Source organism: Diadema antillarum, unplaced genomic scaffold, assembly GCF_040938485.1.
Source record: "Diadema antillarum isolate AM-2024a unplaced genomic scaffold, OU_Dant_1.0 seq00000552_RagTag, whole genome shotgun sequence".
Classification (NCBI taxonomy): domain Eukaryota; kingdom Metazoa; phylum Echinodermata; class Echinoidea; order Diadematoida; family Diadematidae; genus Diadema; species Diadema antillarum.
The window spans coordinates 198,018-219,434 of record NW_027271496.1 but is presented as its reverse complement, the minus strand read 5'-3'; the positions used below and the strand labels follow the sequence as shown (position 1 = coordinate 219,434).

General features: G+C 38.4%; 1 protein-coding gene across 1 annotated transcript; it reads left to right on the top strand.

Annotated features, from left to right (window-relative positions):
• Positions 1–5,198: 5,198 nt before the first annotated feature.
• LOC139734923 (N-acetylglucosamine-6-phosphate deacetylase-like) lies at positions 5,199–21,208 on the top strand. Its single transcript, XM_071645700.1, has 10 exons — positions 5,199–5,317; positions 7,451–7,552; positions 8,806–8,844; positions 9,651–9,817; positions 12,927–13,093; positions 14,049–14,177; positions 14,809–14,916; positions 17,053–17,171; positions 18,607–18,763; positions 21,082–21,208. Exons 1-10 carry the CDS (start codon positions 5,212–5,214, stop codon positions 21,206–21,208), a joined length of 1,221 nt encoding a protein of 406 aa, XP_071501801.1. The 5' UTR covers positions 5,199–5,211.
• The last annotated feature ends 209 nt before the right edge of the window (positions 21,209–21,417 follow it).

The window sequence follows — 21,417 nt, the reverse complement described above, 5'->3', positions numbered from 1 at the left end:
ATATAATAAACTGTTACATAAAATATGTTGGAAACCTGAAACCCTATCTCAACATAAACTTCTGGTCAATGGATTGAGATGTATTAATCATACAGCGTAACCAATGCACTCAACATGACTTTTAAAATGTGACCCTGCTTTACAAAACCAAAAAAAAAAAAAAAAAAAAAAAAAATCGCCAGACATGGATTTTTAATTTTAAGGGTAGATTCTGAAAGACTCTAAGCAGACTCTAAGCTTTAAAATGATGTATGGCAGCAGGCTCAATTGTAATGGACTCTTCCAACCTATCTAAATACAGGTATTGGAAAGAAAGCAAACACTCTGGAAAAGTGTTAACTGAGAAAAAAGCCTATGAAGTACAGGGTCTATCAGTCTATTCAAGGAGGTATGAGAGAACCTACCTCATACATACCTCCTTGGTCTATTCAAGTGTTTACCAAACTGTGCTATATAGCTGTGCGATGAAAAGGACCAAAAAACAAAAACAAAACAAAACAGGATGTATAAACCACTGGAACAACAACAACGAAGGGATTATCAAATTAAGTTGAAATTGAGGAGGCTCTATTAACGCATTCAGTCCATGCATGCCAACTTTCAAAGCAATATATAGCATCATCCCTTCAAAAGATATCAAACTTGAAAGTGAAGAGTGTGCAAAGGATTATCAAGAAATGAAAAGGGTCCTCTATACCTGATCTCACTACTCCACAAAAAAGGGTTGTAAAAATCCACTTTCTCATTCACTTAAGAAGAAAGGTAGTTCTTTTAGAAAATATACACAAAAAAAACCCCTGAATATTGACGTGATTGACCTGTTCACCTTTTTTGAGGCGACTTTTTGTTCGTTTTGTGATGCACGGCCACAAAATAATGCGATGTTGATTTTCACACTTTCATGAAAGTTTAACGACAAAATGGCGGTAAGGGATAAACATTAGTGCTCATGCAGCCTGCTTAGACAACGGACTCTTCGAAGTGATACCATGGTACAATATCCTCGTTTAAAATATGACATTGAAAAATAATGCCCAAATATGTACGTTTGGGAGTCACAGGTGACAATGATCCACTTACCAGTAATCTAATCAATCGCATGCAGTGGATGTGTTCTGATATCTTTCCTCCCGTTTCCTTTCTTTCTTTCTTTCTTTCTCTCTAAAAAAAAATCGAGTGAAAATGTTCACTCTTGAAAGAGTGAATGGCAGAAAAGAATGAATTTAGAGTAAAAGTGGAGTGAATTTTGAGTGGAAATGTTCATTTTCACTCGTTTTAGAGTGACCTCGGCAGGGATCACTCTAAAATCTTCGAGTGATCCCTGAGGTCACTCCAAAATTCACTCTTTTTTTTGTATTCACTCCTTTAGGAGTGAACATTTTTCACTCGATATTTTGTAGAGAGTTCTTTCGTCCTTTTTTTCTTTCAGGCTAGGGCGATACCCCACAGAGAGTAGTTCTGTGCGATACCCCCCGATGCCAGGACAACGCCAGTATAGAGGGCGAAAACCCCAATAATACATTATATCTCATGATTAAAGTTTGTGTCCTTTAACCAGCTTATGGTATATAGTGTGAATGGATTTTTGTGTATTCTGCAGGAAGGAAATTATCATACTTACAATACTAAAACCAGAGCACAAATAGTTAGTCACCATATATTTGCTCTTAAACAAAACAAAGCAAACGTACAAAAAAAAAGGATAAAAAAGTGGCACCCTCATAAAAAAAAGGCAGATCTTGTGTTCCGTTTTAAAAAACATTTTGATGAGTGTCGGAGGGGGAGGGACGTAATCAGAATCTTACTTTTATTCTTTGGGGAGGGACAAGAATTAAACTATATCAAACAACAACAACAGCAACAACAACTAACACACACTAAAAAACAAATAAAAACAACGCGCAAGGAGTGAGGAGCGGCTCAGAACTAACCAAGCAGTGCCGGTCGAGATTTTGGAAGGCCCCCCCCCCCCCCCCATTTTCATAGGAAAATGCAATTGGGCGAGTCAAGCTGCATTTTATAAAAGGAGTTGTTCAATTCAACGTCAGTATGGTTGGTTGCACAGTTTTGATGGGAAACTGTGAACTTTCCAGTAAAAAAAAAAGAGATTTAAACGGATGTGACCCTTCACCACAAAACAAACAAAAAAGTCGCCAGACATGAATTTTTAGTTAAGACCGTTTTCTGAAAGAGCAGACGGTTAAGCTTTAAAATGATGTATAACTCAAACCAAACGGACTCTCCTAATAACATATCTAAATATTCGAAAGAAGCACAAACTCAGGAAAAGTGAGAACTGAGAAAAGAGGCTTTGAAGTACAGTGTCTATTCAAGCGAATCTTTACCAAATCGTGCTGGCTGTGCGATCAATGGGACAAAAAACAGGAAGTAAACCACCCGAGTAACGACAATTAAGGGATTATCAGATTAAACTGCAATTAAACATGCCTCATTAAGACATTCTGTCCACACTCATTAATACCCACTTTCAAAGCAGTAGCACTATCCTTTCAAAAGTTATTTGAGTTGAAAATGAAAAGCGTGTAAGGTTTTTCATGCAGAAATGAAAAAGGGACTCTAAAGACACACCTAATCACACTGTACTAAAAATGTTCGAGATAAACTGCTAAAAGACACACTCACGCCCCAAATTTTAGCATAATGTAAAAGAAGACTTGCTCTTTCAGAAAACATGAAAAAGTCAAGATCGGCTATAGGTTGACCTATTTCACTTATTTTCAGTCCTCACACAAAATCAGTGTGTGCGACTTTTTGTTCGTTTTGTGATGCACGGTCACATATTTTCTTTTGGTTCTATACCATTCTAAATTAAAAAGGAAAGAAATACAGGGCCGGCGCAGCGTTTTCAAAAGTGTGGGGGCCCACTTCCGGGCTTCATGAGCTAACAAGCAAAAAAAAAAAAAAAAAAAAAAAAAAAAAAAAAAAAAAAAGAAAGAAAAGAAAACACAAACAAAAGAAAAACACGTCGGCTCATCTCTTCTCCCCGTCCACTTCCGGGTTTCTTCAGCTGACAAGTAAAAAACAAAACAAAAAAGTTTATCTATTTTAGTGCCACTTATGTACTTCCCGGTTGAAAAAAAAAAAAAAAATATGGGGGCCCAAAGTGATGACACCATTATTATGATGTATTCCTTTGTATGGTGCACAAAAAGTGTGGGCGCCCGAGCCCCCACAGCCCCACGTCTGCGCCGACCATGAATAACCAGAACAAAAATTCTGGAGTAATTTTCCTTATTTGCCTTATCATTATTTCTGCAAATCTAATCTCAGCGAACAAGAAGTGGGAGGGGAATGTTGCCACCTCCCCTATTCCCTCTAAGACTCACTCTTCTCCCATTTATAGTCTGTTGTTTCTTATAATGTTGCCAGTCTATATATTCATCTTTGAAAAAAAAAAAAGTATATTCATCAAAGCTAATAACCCCATCAGTGATCATTGGGATTATCATTGGCCAACCCCTGCCTTTTGTCCGTTCATTTGCTTTAATCCCTTTTACTTTTAATACCTGCTTGACTCCCTGTCTTTGACGTCTAAATACCATCCTTTTTGTTATCGTTGTTCTGTGTCCCGTGCCGTCCTTGATTGTTGTTGTGTGTACAATAGTCCACCGTGATTGCGGCCGCATTGTACTTTGCCTTTGACGCAGATTCTGCTAGTTGACTAATTAAAGATCAGATCCCCTTTTAACTTTTGAAAAGAAAACACTAATAGACCAAAGCTATGAAAACAGACGCCAATTAAGATATCTTAATCAGGCCTTGAACGGGCCTTGGCGGTAGGGAACATGTGTTGGTCCTTATACTTACCCGAGACTCTTCTTCTTCCGCTTTTTCTTGGCTTCTCTTTCTTTCTTCTTCCCTGTCTTCTTATTCGTCGTCTTCTTCTTTTCCTTCTTTCTGTATTATTTTCTTCTTCTTTATCACCTTCTTTGCCGAGTTCCTCTTCTTCTTCTTTAGTCTACTTTTTCTTCATCATTATCGTCTCTTTCTTCCTATCTAGCTTCTTCTTCTTCTTCTTTCCTTAAACTTATATTAAAAAAAAAATGTAAAGGGAAACATGAAAAAACATCGGAAACACAACAGGCCTAGCTATCATGCACTGTTGCTGGTTGCGTTTGTCGTCAATCTGTATGTACAGTAGTATTGAAGTTTCATTTGTATGCCTGATATGACCCGGTGTACAATGAGGCGCCCTGTCCAATTGATGATAAGTTGAATGCTCTTGGTGCCACGCCCTCTTCAATAAAGATAATTTACATTGTCATTAGATTTTCATGCTATGAATCAGCTAATGACCCATAGCCTACAGGTGTAGGTGTTGAATGAAATTGAATTGAATTGAATTGATTTGATTTGTTCAGCCGTAAAAAACAACAGAGAAGGACAATGATGAACAATCATGACAGACAGAGTAAAAACAGAACTTTCCCTTGATAAAGCTGAAGGGAAGCAGCCAACGAGGAATTAAGAATTTCCTTAAAATCTGGCCGACCCAGATAATCAATTAAAAAATGCATTGGTGGAAATTATTTCATATCTATAAAAGACGAGAAGAACAAAAATATACAGTTGCAAGAACAAAACAAAAAACAATACGGCATGATACACAAAACGCTACATTTACATTACAAAGACAGTACAAAAAAAGTGAGTTACAATCATTAGATAGAATAGGTGTAATGCCAGCCAAACGTGTCAAGAACTTAGGAATGATAATTTTGTATAAAATTCTCCTTAAGTTTACGTTTTGTAGAATAGATTAAAAGAGTAACTTTACGAATATCATCTGGTATTGAATTCCATATATGCGGACCTCGAAATAGTCTTGAAATAAATGCTACTGTCAACTGAATTGAAAATGTATGAAAATTTAGTATCGGTATAGACTATAGACCTATTTAATAAACTATAGGCCTAATTATTTGCATCTGAGGTTGCCTACAGCCTACAGGTTGTAAGATCATCGGTGGACAGCACGATTTGCCAGTCTGTTCAAGACCATGGGGTGGGGGTCGGACGCGTATAAAGTGAGATAGCTCCAGCAGCTCTAGCAGGCCGGCGGCGGGGCTGGGATGGGCCGCGGTGCGGGCAGCAACGCCCGGTTGGAGAGCGAGCGGGTACGTACGTGTCCACGTCTTGCTAGTCTACTCACTCTTGCTAGCTAGCTGCAGTGAGTACGCGGGTGTGACGATGGACGACAGTTTTACCTGTATATCATGCAAACAAATCGCTCTCCCAGGAGGCGAAGTACGGGAAGGAAACCTTCATATCATTATAGAAGATGGACATATTACAGGTATTATGATGAGCATAAGCTTAAAATACCATCAATTTGAAAAGTAACGTGCTATCTCATGTCAATTCCAGGACAAAGTTGCAGAGTTATTCTAGTGTTAGTCCCGTGTATTGAAATCCATGTAGCAGATAATCATCGAGTCCAATCTTATCATTCAATTAATGATTTATTCTTACTTGATTGAATTTATGTGTTATGGGGTTTTCAAGTGTAATATCAAAGTCTGTATTCACAAGAAACCATCAATGATTAACGCTGCCAAACTGTATTTATCAGCACTGGGACGTGGGACAGCAGTAGGCCTAGCAGTTAGATTAGAATCAAGATCGAAACTAATAACAGTTTGATTTTTACTGTAAAACTACTGACTAGTGAGTAGGGACCTTGTCGACCTACCGTTGAAATTAGACCCTAAAAGGCTAAAATACAACGTAGGTTCTAGTTTTCAAGGAGTACATGGTATGACTGAGTATGACTACGATTGTGTCGTAGCGTTAGTTTAATGAATGTTTAGTGATTTTTTTACATAAATTATGGTAAGATGATAACAGGGTTAGCTACAAATTGTAACAATGTTTAGTTTCAAACCATTCAATAAGGGAGATTGGCCAAATCTTGATATTGGTCCCCTCTTGTTCTGCATCATGTGTGTCTCCACTATGTGCAAAGTCTATGGAGGTTGAAAGCAGTCCCCAGCTATGACGAAATGAACGGCGGTGATTGCAGTGGTGGACTATTTCACGATAATGCCGGACAGAAAATCATGTTTATTTTAGAATTTAATATGAAATGCAATTTTGCACTGCAAGAAGAGAACTTTGTGTGATGGAGTTAAATGATTAGTCCCGGTAGCGATGTTTTGCTTGAATTTTCATCCTCTGAGGATAAAATTCACAGCAATGAAAGAAACATGTATATGTACTGACTACAGTTGAACCTCTCATATCCGGACAAGTCGGGACCGGGGCGCATGGGGATAAGGGATTTGGCCGGATACTGGAGACTCAATGCTTTATACATGTACCATACACATGTACTGATGTAGCCCATTGTAGTACCACATGTAGTAATGTGTATACTGCAACCTAATACATTTGGGGATGTTAAAATGTCTGAAGGTAAGCAATTTGGGAGGAAATTTGATGTAATGTATGTTAATCATGTTGGAAGTAATATGTAATTCATGTGTGTTTGTGTAGGAGTTCTCAAGGAGTTGGAAATCCCCCTTTTCTCCCGTAATTATTAAAAAAAAAATCATGGCGAGATTGCGTCCGTATAATAGAGAGATCCGGATAAAGGGAGGCCGGATAAGAGAGGTTCAACTGTACTTTATCATGTTTATGAAGTCTGTGTGTGCTGTAAATCATAAAGTGCCTAGTCGAATATGTAGACACTCTGATATGTAATGTGAAATTGATTTATAAAATGGGTTCAAGAATGTAGCCAATTGGAAGCGCTGAAATGAGTCACGTGTGCGTGCATTTTAATAATTTCTCACTAACATGTACAATGTACGGCCTTGTGTCACAATGTTTACACTAGCAGTGCGCACTCAATCCGTTGTTACAAGTGCATCGCGCTCTACTATATGCGCTGTCGATCCTGTAAACAACTTCTAGTTCGGGCTGCCGGCCGGCCTTTCTTGTATATTTCGGGTATTTACAATGTAGTGCAACATGCACTCGGCTTCGCCTCGTGCATGTTTCACAATTGTAAATACCCTCGAGTGCGCTACATCTCCACTAACGCTCTCTATCCTGTGCATCATTTGTATAATAACTATCAGTACCGGTACTCCACTTCTTCTTCGAGTCTAAAAGTAAAGTTAGTAGACGTCTAAGTACCAGTGCTGTGGTAAAATCATATCCACATTCAACCACAAATAACTTTGAAACATTTCTATTAGTGTACTTGAAACTGGTTGCCAATGAAAACAAAGGGAAGTTGAGATTAGAACAGGAAAAGTACCAGGAACAAGCACAGTACCACAATGTTACTGACGTCGCAACCATGCTTTTTTTTTCAAGTAAAATGGTACATAAGCACCCTTATCTACATTCTAGTACTGACTTCTGTTGCTACATTTATTGATATTCTTTCTGATTATTATTATTTTTTTTTAACCTTATGCAGCTATCCTTGACCAGGAAACTGACTTTGTGAAGAGTGCGGTGGATCGTTACCATGCAGAAATTGTCACACCGGGTTTTGTAGATATCCATCACCATGGCCTAGGTGAGGAATCAGGATAATCTGGTTATCTGCTACAGCCACAGTCACACAGGGTCATCCCACAAGACTGACACCCAAGAGTCATGCTGCCCATGAGTTCAACACTAGGCAAATAAAGCCCATGAGTTTGACACTAGGTATAAACAGCTCATGAGTTCAACAGATACAAGACAGCGTGTAATGTGTCTGTCCCATGGGCCTTGTTTGCTTAGTGTGGGACTCATGGGCTGTATGACTCCTGGGCTGTACAACTTGTGGGTTGTTTTACTCACAGGTGTCGGTCTCGTGATGGGCACCCCTGCCACGCTAGCAAAACTTGTCAAAGTTTTGATTCTCAAAGTTTAGGCAGTCAGAGTGAAAAACTGTTTGCCAGCCTTCTCACTACCAAAACTAGGGAAATTTCCTGAACTTCTACAAATCTTCTGGAAGTTTGTGCAGCAGGCTGAACAGACACACCTGAAACTTTGTGAAGTTTATCACATGACTGGTTCACATTCTGTTTGTGTTTCTTCTTATTGCAAATGCCCACCAATGTCACCCAAACTGTGTGATGTATTGAGAACTGAAACTATGAGAACTTTGGACATCTATGTGAATGGACGAGCAAACTTCATGACGTGTTCTCAAAGTTGAACTTCTCAATATTTGCCAGTGTGACTGCAGCTAAAGATAGCAGAGTTCCGGTAGTTGCAGGCTTATTAACCCTACGCCTAACTACACATTAAAACCCAAATACACATCAGTTAGGGCATTGTTAAGGATTTATCCACACAAGGTACCTTTGCACAGTTTAACATGCCCAAGAGGATAACCAGGGCTGCACACTAACGTAACCCCCTTTTTTCCTCGATTTGTCCAACCTGTCTGTTGGACCAGTAGGTATCCAGTTTTCCCATTTTTTTACTGGGCCATTCCTGAAAAGGTTACTGGTCTGACAGTGAATTTTACCAGAGTGCAGTGTTGGATAGCTGAGGGTGTTTGGACTGTTCTGAAGTTGCCATGTGTGAGTGATGATACAAATCTCTATTAAATCAATTAATGATGTGTGCAATGTAGTATATTAGTTGTGCCAAACGATGAAGCAGATTCCTATTACTCAATAAATCACCTTCATCTCAAAGTCCATACGAGATCCACATCTTACTTTGCACGATGACCATCCCCTATTCTTATTAACCCTCCCCTCTTCTTATTAAACCTTCTGCCTTTATCACTAATTAATCATCCAATCCTAATTTCTCTGTTGTACTCACTAGGAGGAGCTGATGACCTTCTGGAGTTCTGGCAACATCCAGGTATGTGAGCTTGTGATAAGGGTGTTCCAATCTATTTCATTTATACTGTTATTCACAATCATGGACAGTTATTGCTGCACCTTCCTCATGTAAAATTCAGTCAATAGGTCTGTGAATTTTGTGGTGAAATGTACCATCTAAGTGTATTCTGGAGAATATCAGTAAAATACATATTGTCATTAAAAGACTGTCTGAAGAATTAATGTTTGACACAATGAGCTCTGATTCATCTACAATGTAAAATGTCACAAAGTTACATCACTTCTTTTTGTTAAACCTGTTGTTGTTGTGATCTGTAGCACTACAATAGGTAATTTCACCAGTTTCAAATTAATGGATTAACCCGTTAAGGATTAGCTGATTCTACTATTAAAAGCATGCGCTTCCAGAGACACTTGCCCAAGTACATGTATGCTCGGGACTATTCTGCAACGGGTATATTCCTCTGATGATTACCTGTTATATTGAAGTCATGTCAATACAGCTGTACTTACGACAAACATTAGTTGTTGCCAAGCAAGGCAATCAGGCAGATTTACTTGTAGCCAAGAACAAAATTTGATTTCAAGGTACATGTACATGTATGCATAAAGTTTGGATAATTCTGTTCTTGAAGCGGTCTTTTGGGACAAATCAACTTTCCTTTGCAGTCAGTGTATGGCTAGTGTTTAAGCAGTTGAGAGTACACTTGGGCAGGTGTCTGGGAGATGTGTGTGTTATAGCAAAATTTGTTCATGGTCAATGGGTTAATCCTGTACTCAATAATTAAAGGACTCCTACGGGTACTTTCTTCTTTATTTTGTCAGAATACACTCAGAAAAGACTTCCAAAGTATGGTGTGACATCATTTCTAGCATCCACTGTGTATCCAGAGAATCTAGAAGGTGGTAAAGTCTTTGAGACGCTGAAGATTCTGGAAGATGTTGTTGGTAAAACGGACCGGGGAGCAACCTGTGAAGGGATCCATGCTGAGGTGGGTGGAGTATGTCAAACTGGCTGCTTTAAGACACCATTATTTAATCAGGACAACATTGTGTATTCAGGAATTATGTCCTAATTATGCTGCCTTCCCAGTGAACAGAGATTAGAGGAGAAATTATCCCCATACCCGTATGTGACCACCTACAAATTGTAGCATAGTACCCATGAAAAGTAGGCCAAATTGGATTTTTTTTCCCTACATAGTTTAAATCTTTATGTGACGTGATGGAAGCCCACTCTGTGCCACATTATTCTGAGACACCAAAAAAGTCATGCTTTTAGTAAAGATTCTGTTTTACTCGTAAAGCTGGATTTTATAGTGAGCAAAGTTGTAGGGAAAATGCCAAGCTTTGCTTTGATGTAAATTGTATGACAAATTTATGATTGTTTTTCTTTCAAATGACCCATTGCTACAGTACTGCAAAGGCATGAATTTTGCACACATAACAGTGACAAAAATTAGAATTTACACGCAAATCCAGTAAGGAATACTGTTTGATAGTGTTAATCACCTCAATAAATGCGAGCTGTATGTGAGAGGAACAGAATCATGAGAAACGCTTTCATTGTACCATGACATTTGGCAATTTATCGATCAATTTGGGCGGCTTTGCATGTTTGAGCAGAATATGCGAAGTTGGCACGCCGTCGACTGAGTCGTACGTGCGAATGTGGCACATAAAGAGTTAAAAGAGAAAGCTCTATGCTGTAGTGTGCATAGCCCCTTATCATGTGTTGTTCTGGAGTAAATCTAATGCTACCACAGAATATTCCTTCATATGCAAAGTATCAGAACCTGGCAAAAGATAGATAATGCCTAATGGCTACAAAGTATTTTACATTTATTGAATATAATTGAATCCAGAGGGGCCGGAGCTTTCGATCCTGTAGCAGAATGTTCATCAGAGTCAAAATGAATGACAAACATGCAGGGAAAGCAATCACGTGGAATACAAGTATACACAGCAAGCAAGATCTAAGGAGGGGTAGGGACACAGAACAAAGAAAACAAAAGGGGTGCATGGTTCGAAGTCAAAGGCAGGGAGCCAAGTATTCAATGAAAGAGGGATTAAAGCAAAGGGGCAAGCAGACAAAGGGAAAGGTGGGCCAGTGATCATCCCAAGGATCATAGGGGGCAATGTGTAAAGGATAAAGATGGATAAAGATGAATAGGGAGGCAACATCAAAGAAGATGATGAAGAATAGGATAGAAAATAGGAAGAGAGTGAAATAGCAACAGCATGGCCTAAGGGGAAGGGAGCGATTATAACAAGCAGTCAGCCCTAAACATGGTGTACAAAGATATGGCCAAAAAAAGAAAAGAAGAGGTGAAAGCCAAACAACAGTATAGGTTAGCTTCCACACAAAGTTTCTGCCTGACATGAATAGTTGATGAAAAGTTTGTCTAATTCACTGTTACACTGTGTGCATTATATTTTGTCTAAATTAATTCATTGACATCATTGTTTGAAAAAAAGAAGAAGAAAAAGACTGTAACTACCTTGTCCCAGTCAAGCAGTTATTCCTGTTTATCCTGATGAAACTTTGGTAGCAGTACAGAGGCCGGTAATCTCCAATTTTTAAAAGTGCACTTCTTGATGCATGGAAACTGAAATTGAATCACCACTGGTTTTATTACTGGTAGTACCAAGAGAATATGCCTCAACAGTGAACAAGCTGCCATGTGTAATGGTACTCACTGATATATGATGAAACTGATGTAGAGAGAGGCATGTAGAGCATATTACTGATCCAGCAATGTAGAGACATCATCATTTATGTAGTCTTTTTGTTTTCCTTATTCGTGTGTGTCTTGTCCCCCTTTCCTTTGGCTACATATCTGCACACTGAACCACAAACACCATCCAAGTGAAATCTTGAAGCAGTAGGATAATCATGAAATGTTATAAGGGACAGTGATGTACCCATTCAAAATATCTAGAAATCTTACCTATTGTCAGTCCATGGCACAGAACAAGAAAGTGTATACTGTTTAAAAAAATATATATCATTTCCATAGATTTCTGTAATCGTTTTGAAACGAACAAAAAAATTCTTCACTTGCTTTCTTGACTGAGTGCGTAGACTAGATGATCGTGACCATATGTGTAAGCACAGGAACAGTGCCATGCAGTAGAAATATTGTATGTTATGGCAGCCCGTTCCATATGTGACCGTGCACCTCAAAACGAACATAAAGTCGCACACACTGATTTTGCGTGAGGACTGAAAATAAGTGAAATGGGTCAACCTAGCCGAACTTGACTTTTTCATATTTTCTGAAAGAGTCTTCTTTTACATTATGCTAAAATTTGGTATCATAAAATGGGCAGGAAAGTGTGTTTTTTTAGCAGTTCATTTCAAACATTTTTTTGGTAGAATAGTGTGATTAGGTGTGCCTTTAGAATCCCTTTTTCATTTCTGAAAAACCTTGTCCACACTCTTCACTTTTAACTCTAACAAAAATGTCTAATAACTTTTGAAAGGATATTGCTACTGCTTTGAAAGTTGGCATTAATTATGGACAGAATGTGTTAATGAGGCATGCTTAATTTCATTTTAATCTAATAATCCCTTCATTGTTGTTACTCTGGTGGTTTACTTCCTGTTTTTTGTCCCATTCATCGCACAGCCAGCACGGTTTGGTAAAGATTAAGCGCTTGAAAGACACTGTACTTCAGAGCCTCTTTTCTCATTTCACACTTTTCCTGAGTTTGTGCTTTCTTTCCAATATTTAGATAGGTTAGGAGAGTCCATTTGATTTGAGTTATACATCATTTTAAAGCTTAAAGTCTGCTTTTTCAGAATATGGTCTCAACTAAAAATTCATGTCTGGCGATTTTTTGTTTGGTTTGAGGTGCAGGGTCACATATTGAATTCTGAAATCTCCATAGACTAAATACACAAGCCACCAGGTACCCATATGAAACAGGTTAATAATGTGCACCAGATTGCTCAATTTATAGCTTGAAAATGCTATTGAAGGATCCTTACTGTCAGAGGGGCGGCCCCCTCGCCTTGTTTGGCGCCAAAGTTGCTGCAAAAATCTAACTTTGAGCTGTTCTCTGACCATAGCATTTGTGCATGCTCTTTACCCACAGGGTCCAATAGTGAATGACTTTGGAGGGCTGCCTCCAGGGGAGCAGCACATGCCTCAAGAAAAATTTGAGAGACTTCTGGATGCCATGCCAAGCTGTAAGATGATGACCATTAGTCCCCATGTAGACGGTCAAGATGACTACCTCCGCATGAAGATGCTACTCAACAGGTGAAAACACTCTTTCATTGTAACCATGACATTAATTTGCAAGGGTCAGATCCCACAGGCAGCATTTTGCGTAAGCCTACCAATATGCGAGGGCTAAGCCTCTAGATTTTGGAGGAAAAAAAATAGTTACTCTACACTGTACCTTTAGTCCAGGGGGCATTTCATTAAGCATTGTGTCTGATAAATTTTTTTTTTCGGACAAATTTGCTTTCAGCCAATCAAGTGCAAGGATTTCAGTAGCTTATGATAGTTTGTCAGAAAGAATAACTGACAAAATGCTTTACAAAATGCCGTTTGTTTATCTGTTACAATTCAGTTGCAGCTGGGACATGCTAAATTCTTGAGTTAGTTAAAAGGTTGCTTTTATTAATAATTTGCTATCTCAATGTCATAATGTCTCTTAACATTAATGGTGACATGACAATTCGTGCTCCACATTTATACACAGTATTTACCTCTGCCAGGGCAGGTTATGTTTTTCATCAGTGTTAATTTGTTTGTCTGTTTGCAAAATAACTCAAAGAGATGTTAATGCATTTGAATGACACTTGCAGGGAAAGTGCTGGCACAATGAAGAGATGATTAACTTTTGGTAGTGATCCGGGAATTTTTATGGAATTTTGAAGGATTTCTAAATCTTTTTCCAAACAAGGTCAATGAACTAAGGGTACTGGGCTGTGCGTATTATAGGTTTGCATGTATACTGTATGTATGTGCTTAGAGCACGTGCTCTACTCGGGCAAGGCACCGCGACAGCGTAGCTGGCCTGGAAACTGATGATGCTACCACAAGGCTTCTATATTGAGAAATTGGGCGACTGTTATCATGCGTGTATGGGTGGACATTAGCTGCTTAGTGGAGGTCTGTGCTCTCTGAGTGCTTTTCTAGTCATATTAATACATTTTTCCTCTTTGTTTTTGTTTCTTTTCTTCACTGGAACCAATGTATGATACAGAGGAATAGTACCAGCTCTTGGCCATGATAGGGTCGCCAAAGAGAATGAAATTCTCAATGCTCTGAAGCTTGATCCATCTCAGCAATTTCACATCACCCATCTCTTCAATGTATGTAATTTCCACCATAGGTAAGTCTTGTTTTCTCTGTGAAGTTTTATTTTCTTAGACCGTTGAGAACGAGTCCTGAGAATACTAAGGCAGGTGTCTATGGGATATGCGTGCTGTAGCAAAATCAAACCGTCCTCAATGGGTTAAAGTGATGGGAGGGGAGCCAATTGATTTGGTATGTTTGATTTCTCTATAATTATGTTTTGAAGATTGGAGAAGTGAACGTTGGAATGGTTCAATATCAATCCTCAAGATCAGGGGCGGATCCAGGAATTCCGTAGAGAGGGGGCGCGTTTACAAAGGTAAAGGTGAACTACTTGATGATGCACCCCTCCCCCCATTTTTTTTCTTTTTATTTCTTTTGTTTCAACAAAAAAAAATAAAGGGGGGGGGGCGTGCACCGGTTGCGGTCCTCCCTGGATCCGCCCCTGAAGATAATCATTTTTGTTTCTTTGACATGTTCAAGTTGTCTCGATACAGCATTTATTTGGTTGATTGCTATTCATTTATTTAGATGCAGCATTTATTTTTATCCCCCTGTCATTCACTGACACTTTGTGTGTGAGCATGCAATATGTGTGCACACCTTTATGGTATTGAGTTGTTTTCCTAGTCCATTGAGGTCATTGTTTCTCAAATCACATCATACAGAAATCCCAGTTTAGTGAACTTTGGAATGACTGACCGCTTCCCATTGTTACCTGGTTATCATCAGTTAGCTCCGCCCACTGTTGAGGTCATTGGAGATTTGTGTCATGTGTAAGTATGGTTGTTAGGACTGTTTTGATATTTGGTGTAGATACAATTGGTATGTCAGGGCTTATAAATGAATTGCTTCTGCATAAATGTCACATTCTCATGTGTTAATACTACTGTGCTTTGTACTACCAAGTGAAATGAAAAGATGCATTGTATATCTGACTTAAAAATGCCAGCCATTAAAGGGATAGTACAGTATTGGTTGAGATGAGAATTGGGCTTTTAAATTTTTGCAAGATACCAAGAAAACACTTATAATATAGTACAAAGGATACCATTTTAATAGGAATTCAACGTTTATTTGATGAAAATCGGGTTTGGAATAACTGAAACATTAAAAAACAAGGTAAAACAAAGCGATCGTTACAAAGTGTGGGTCCCACACTTTATTAGAATCGCTCTTTTTGGATACCTCAGCTATTTCAAAACCAATTTTTATCAAATAAACATTGAATTCCTCATAGACTTGCATGCTCTTTCATATTTTATATGACATTTCTCATTATCTCACCTTAAAATGTTAGAAACCTGAAATTAGGTCTCAACCAGAACTGTACGATCCCTTTAAGCGGTTAATTCTGTTTAACCCTAAAAGGGCTGGGGGGGGGGGGGGGGAACGCGCCCCCATCGACGTTTTGCACTATAATTTTATAACGTGAGAAGGCCTTTGATTGTTTCAAGAATCTTATGACACAATCTTACAGATTGCGATGTAGGTGTCACGCATCCCAAATTTTGTCACGATCACACCACTGATGGTGGAGATCTTGGGGGGGGGGGGGGGGGGGGGAGAGGATCCGCCCCCTCCTGTTTTAACATAGCCAAAAAAGCCCGGCCTGATAAGGATTAGACTGACATCATGAAATGATGAAGCAGATCCTAATCAAATGATTGGTTCAGAGTGTACACATGACCAGGGCCCTGTTTCATAAACCTTCTTATCAGTAACAAGTACGACATTTCTATGACAAATTTACTCTCAGCCTATCAGATGTAAGGATTTCAGTAGCTTATAACAACTATCGTAACTTGTTATTGATAACAAGTTTTATGATTTGCTTTGTGTAAATATGCATGCTGCAATGGTAACTCAGCGAGCTTTTTTTATTTTACTGATGTACTACCTCCGCCAAGGAGGTAATGTTTCTGTTAGCATTGGTTTGTTTGTTTGTCTGTTGGCAAAATAACTCAAAAGTTATAAATGGATTTGAATATAACTTACAGGAAAAAAAAAAGTTGATACTAATGCAAGGAATAGATGATTCTATCTTGGTAGTGATCTTGAAATTTTTATGAATTTTTTGAAAGTTTTTTTTAATAAATCTTTTGGCAAATAGGGACAATGAACTTGGGAGTTCAAGCTGAGCGTATTTGAGGCTTGCGTACGGGCACTAAAGCACATGCCCTGCTTGAGGCACCGCGCAGCACGCAGGAAGTGAATGAGGTAAACACAAGGGTTCTATAGATTTGGAAATTGGGTGCTTATCAGCATGTGAGTATGGGTGGAGATGAGCTGCATGCTTGGCAGAAGTTTGTGCTCTCCAAGTGCTTTTCTAGTTTATTCTTGTAAGTGGTTGCCGCCTGATATAAACCACCTACATTTGAAATATCTTTGACAACAAAGATTGGCTTCATCATTTTATAGAAGAAATGATACACATCATTTCATTTGGGCATTATAAATCACCCTTCTAAACATAGTAGACAGTTTTAAAGGTACTTTGTATGAATAATTCTTTGTTGCCCTCTCCGATATCATTGTATACAAGTAGTCTTTCAGTTTAACTTGTTAGTAATGTGGATATATATACTTTGAAGTGACAGTTAGCTACATTTTGTGATTATCTCATTGTGTATACTCGGTATTAAAAGAGAACCTGGTGGTTCATGTGTGCTAGTCTAGTTTAAACATAGAATCTTGACGGCAACAGCTTCCAAATATCTGGCAAGCTTTAATTGTGACACAATAATAATGAGAAATTCACCTTATCTGTGGTCATCTTAGAGTGACAAGAAATGCTACAAAAAACATATAGAAGAAATTTGAGAAAACACTTGCACAAGCTTGGGCAATTTACACTGTACAAAGACATCTGTGTTATTATTATTCATAGATATTGAAACTCTTATTCACAGACACCCGCTAGCCGTGGCCAACCTTCTCAGTGCGAGACACTTCAGTCAAATAGCCTTTGTTTCAGACTGTACAGCAGAAGGAATCCCGAACATGAAGATGTCATACAGTAACAGGGACAGTAAGTAAATTCTTCGAGCAAGTCAGTTATTGTAGTGTGTGTCTGTATGCTTACTGTTCTTATTTGTTTTGCATATATTAGTGCAAATTTTATGCTGTAATTGTAACACAGCTCAAGTTATAGTATTTGTGACCGTGCATCACAAAACGAACAAAAAGTCGCACCTCTTGATTTTACGTGAGGACTCAAATTAAAGATGATATTGGTCAACCGAGTCAATCTTGAGTTGTTCATATTTTCTGAAAGAGCTATCCTTCTTCTGCATTGTTCTGTAATTTGGGATCATAACATGAATGGGAAAGTGTGTTTTCAGCAATATTTCTACTACCCATTTTTGGAGGAGAGGAGAGTGGTCAAGTTTGTCTTAGAGGCCCCTTTTTATTTCTTGAAATCCTTTGCACACTCTTCACTTTCAAGTCTAATAACTTTTGAAAAGATAATGCTATTGCTTTGAAAGTTGCCATTAATCATGAACAGAATGTGTTAATAGAACATGCTTAATTTCAGCCTAATCTGATAATCTCTTCATTGTTGTTGCTCCTGTGGCCTACATCCTGTGTTTTGTCCCTTTCATCGCACAGCTAGCTCGAATAGACCCTGCACTTCAGAGCCTCTTTTCTCAGTTCATGCTTTTCCAGAGTGTGTAATTTCTTTCAGGTATTTAGGTAGGCTATAGGAGGCCATTTGAATTGAGTTATACATCAGTTTAAAGCCTAGAGTTTTCTCTTTCAGAATCTGCTTCAGAATCTGCCTAAACTAAAAATCCATGTTGAGCGACTTTTTGTTTGTTTTGTGATGCAGGGTCACATTTACTCTGCTTTTATATCTGTCACATGCCTTATATATGATACTATATTTGAAACTTTTGTGACTTGGGGACGACAGCCTTTTTGGGGGCATGAAACTAGACGCAAATTTGTACTGACATTCAATGCATTGTGTAGACAAAGCCTTTCATGTCCATTTTATTTTCACGAATCTTGGCCTAGCAAAATTCACGATAGTTTCATACATGCAAACATTTTTTGTTTTAAGTTTTACCCAGTGTCTGAAATAAGCATAAATTTGAGCTACTAGTATTTGTGACAGTAGCTCTGTGAATACCATGTAAATTCTTGTTAAAAAGGGATTGCTAAATCCTGTAAAATAGATTATGTGAAAATATGTGAGTTACTAGGAGATACTAAACTCAACTATTTCTGGAAACAGTAAAAATATTAGTGTTAAATTAGTGTTAAAATATTACTTAAACATAAAAATGGGGCACAGACAGAGTGATATGTGTAGACAGTAATGTGGATGGTGCCTACACTATTTTCAAAACTATTCTATGCTTGAGTGTTTTTTCCCCTCGTTGAATGGATCATTTCATCTTTGACCTCATGAATATTCAGTCCATTGCACTCATAAACATTAATCATTTGTATACTGCCAGTGCAAGTGTCAGCCGATGGTAAATGCCTGGTGATCAGTGGGACTACCACCTTGGCTGGGTCCTGCTGCTCATGTCTCGATGCCTTCCGATATCTCGTCAGAGTCTTCCAGGTTGGCCTTGGCAAGGCTGCTGCCATGGTGTCCGAAAATCCAGCAAGGTAATAATTATCGCATTGTGTTCTGCCTACTTTTCACCCTGTGTCTCGTGCGTAGCTGGATATAAATGGGATTTAATGTTTAGGTGTAAATCCAGCAAGGAACTAGCCCAGTGTGTTCTTACCAGGGTCCAGTTTCACAATCTGTGACAATTGCCACATTTGTATGACAAATTTACTCTCGGCCAATCAGATGCAAGGATATCCGTAGCCTGTAACGACTATCACAACTTGTCACCGAAAACAAGCTTTATGAAACGAGGCCCAGGTTTCACTGTGTCTCTCATGTTAGACTGATAGACTGGGCATACAGTGCAAAGGTAAAAGGGGTCTTTTGTCTATAATTTGCTTGTCCATACACTTGCTTTCCTATTTCTATTTATGTCCAGATTTGTGTAAGTAATAACGTGAGTAGTAGATATTGATGTTTTATCCAGCTGCTAAGAGGGGTGAAGTAAATCAAGGGAATTACTTGATATAATAGATTTCTTATTCAATAGTAAAAAGGGATAGGAATAGAGGTTCCTTTTTAAAAAATATCAAGATTTGGGTAGATTTGTAAGCATTGCTCCATATAAAGGGTAAAATAGTGCCCTTGTTTTGATTTTTTGTACATTTTACTGAAAATGAAAATAATTCAAAATTGATACCATAATGTAGAAAAGATAGAGTTCTACAAGATGATATCAATAAATGAAATACCCCCAATATTGTGAAAAAGCTCTGTTGGTTCTCAGCCAACAATATATGATTGTACGCAAATCACCAGCTTCACTTTAACATCTGAAAATCCGACTGGTAGTTTCTTTTGCAGTATTTCATTTTATCGTTCTGTTTATGTACTTTGTACTGCTTATGAAAGTCAATACTTAAAACGTGGAATGCCTTTTCACTTTAAAAGGGAAACAGAAAATCTGTTCAGATGAAGTACTGTCAAATATATATGACCTGGCATCACAAAACCAACAAAAAGGCACTAAAAGAGCAGACTCTAAACGTTGAAATGATACATACAAACATGTAACTCAATTCAGTTGGATTCTCCGTACCTATCTAAATACAGTATTCGAAAGAAAGCTCACACTCTGGAGAAGTGTGAACTGAGAAAAGAGGCTCTGAAGTACAGGGTCCATTCAAGCGCTTTAATCTTTACCTATTGCAGTCCTGGCTGTGCAGTGAATGGGACAAATGACAGGATGTAAACCACCAGAGCAACAACAATGAAGGGATTATCAGATTAAGTTGGAATTGAGAGTGCTCCATAAACAAATCCTCTCCATGGCTAATGCCAACTTTCAAAGCAGTAGCATTATCCTTTCAAAAGTAATTAGAGTTGACAGTGGAGAGTATGCAGAGAATTCTCAAGAAATGAAAAGGGACCTCTATCATTAAAGGACATGCTTGATCTCACTACTTTCCCCACAAATGTTGTAGAAAAAAAATGCTTTTTTGAGTCCTCACATAAATCAAGAGGTTCAACTTTTTAGTTGGTTTTGTGATGCACGGTCACGTATATAAAAAAGAAGAATTGAAGAGACATTGTTGAATTGTGGCGTCAAAGTTGCATGTCCAAGACTGATTGCTCTGCCTTCAGCCACTTCTCCTGACATATTATCCACCTTGACACAATATCCTAATGGATCCTGTCAGTTATCAACATGGCAGTAGAAGTTTAGTTAATTCCAACAACATAATCCCAACTACGTAATAGCAAAGTGATGGAGCAGTACAGTGCACTCCCGTTACAACGAACCCGGTTATAACAAAATTTCGTTATAACGAAGTAAATCTTCTGATCCCAAAATTATCACCATTAAAGTCTATGGTACAAAATTTGCTTATAACGAACACGGTTATAGCGAAATTTCCGTTTTAACGAAGTCTTTTCCGAGCGCCACAGACAAAGAAAAACAAACGAAATGTGCTCCATTATAACGAAATGCGAATTGCTTTAGAAAATACGTAGCGGAACAAGCATATATAGCGTCTCTGCATGGGAGAACACTTCACACCACTGTGAGTTCGCTCCTTGTGTCACGCACAGTTTCTGAGGGGAACTTGCGTTTATTATTGTAATACAGTTATCCCATCACATTTCACATAGCTTTCTAGTGTATGATGACTATTCAGCAAACAGGATATGAAATACGTGGTTTCCTTGTTTTCGTTATATATTGTATTTGTTCGGTTATAACGAAATTTCGTTATAATGAAAGAAAACTGCTGATCCCGAGCATTTCGTTATAACGGGAGTGCACTGTAACATGTAATTCATTCTCACCTTATTTTCTTTCTTTCATATTTGCATAATTTTCTTGCAGAATTGCTAAACTTGACGACGTTGGAAGGATTGAGATTGGAAAGCGAGCCGACCTCTTGCTCTTTGACATCGACTTAAACCTTGGCAAGACATTTGTTCGTGGAAAAGTGGTGTACAGCTCAACATGAGAGATTGTTCCCTGGTCACTGCACTGCCATGGTAGAAACGAATACTACCTTTAATACTCTCTGGTGCACTTGGATATCTCTGCACTGAGCACTGAGCAGTTTGTGCTATCACCATGATGTCGTGCTGGAAAAAAAAATCGAACAAAGTATGCTTTGCGTGCAGTAAAGTTCTCTTCCAAATCAAATTTTACTGTGCCTTTAAAAATTCA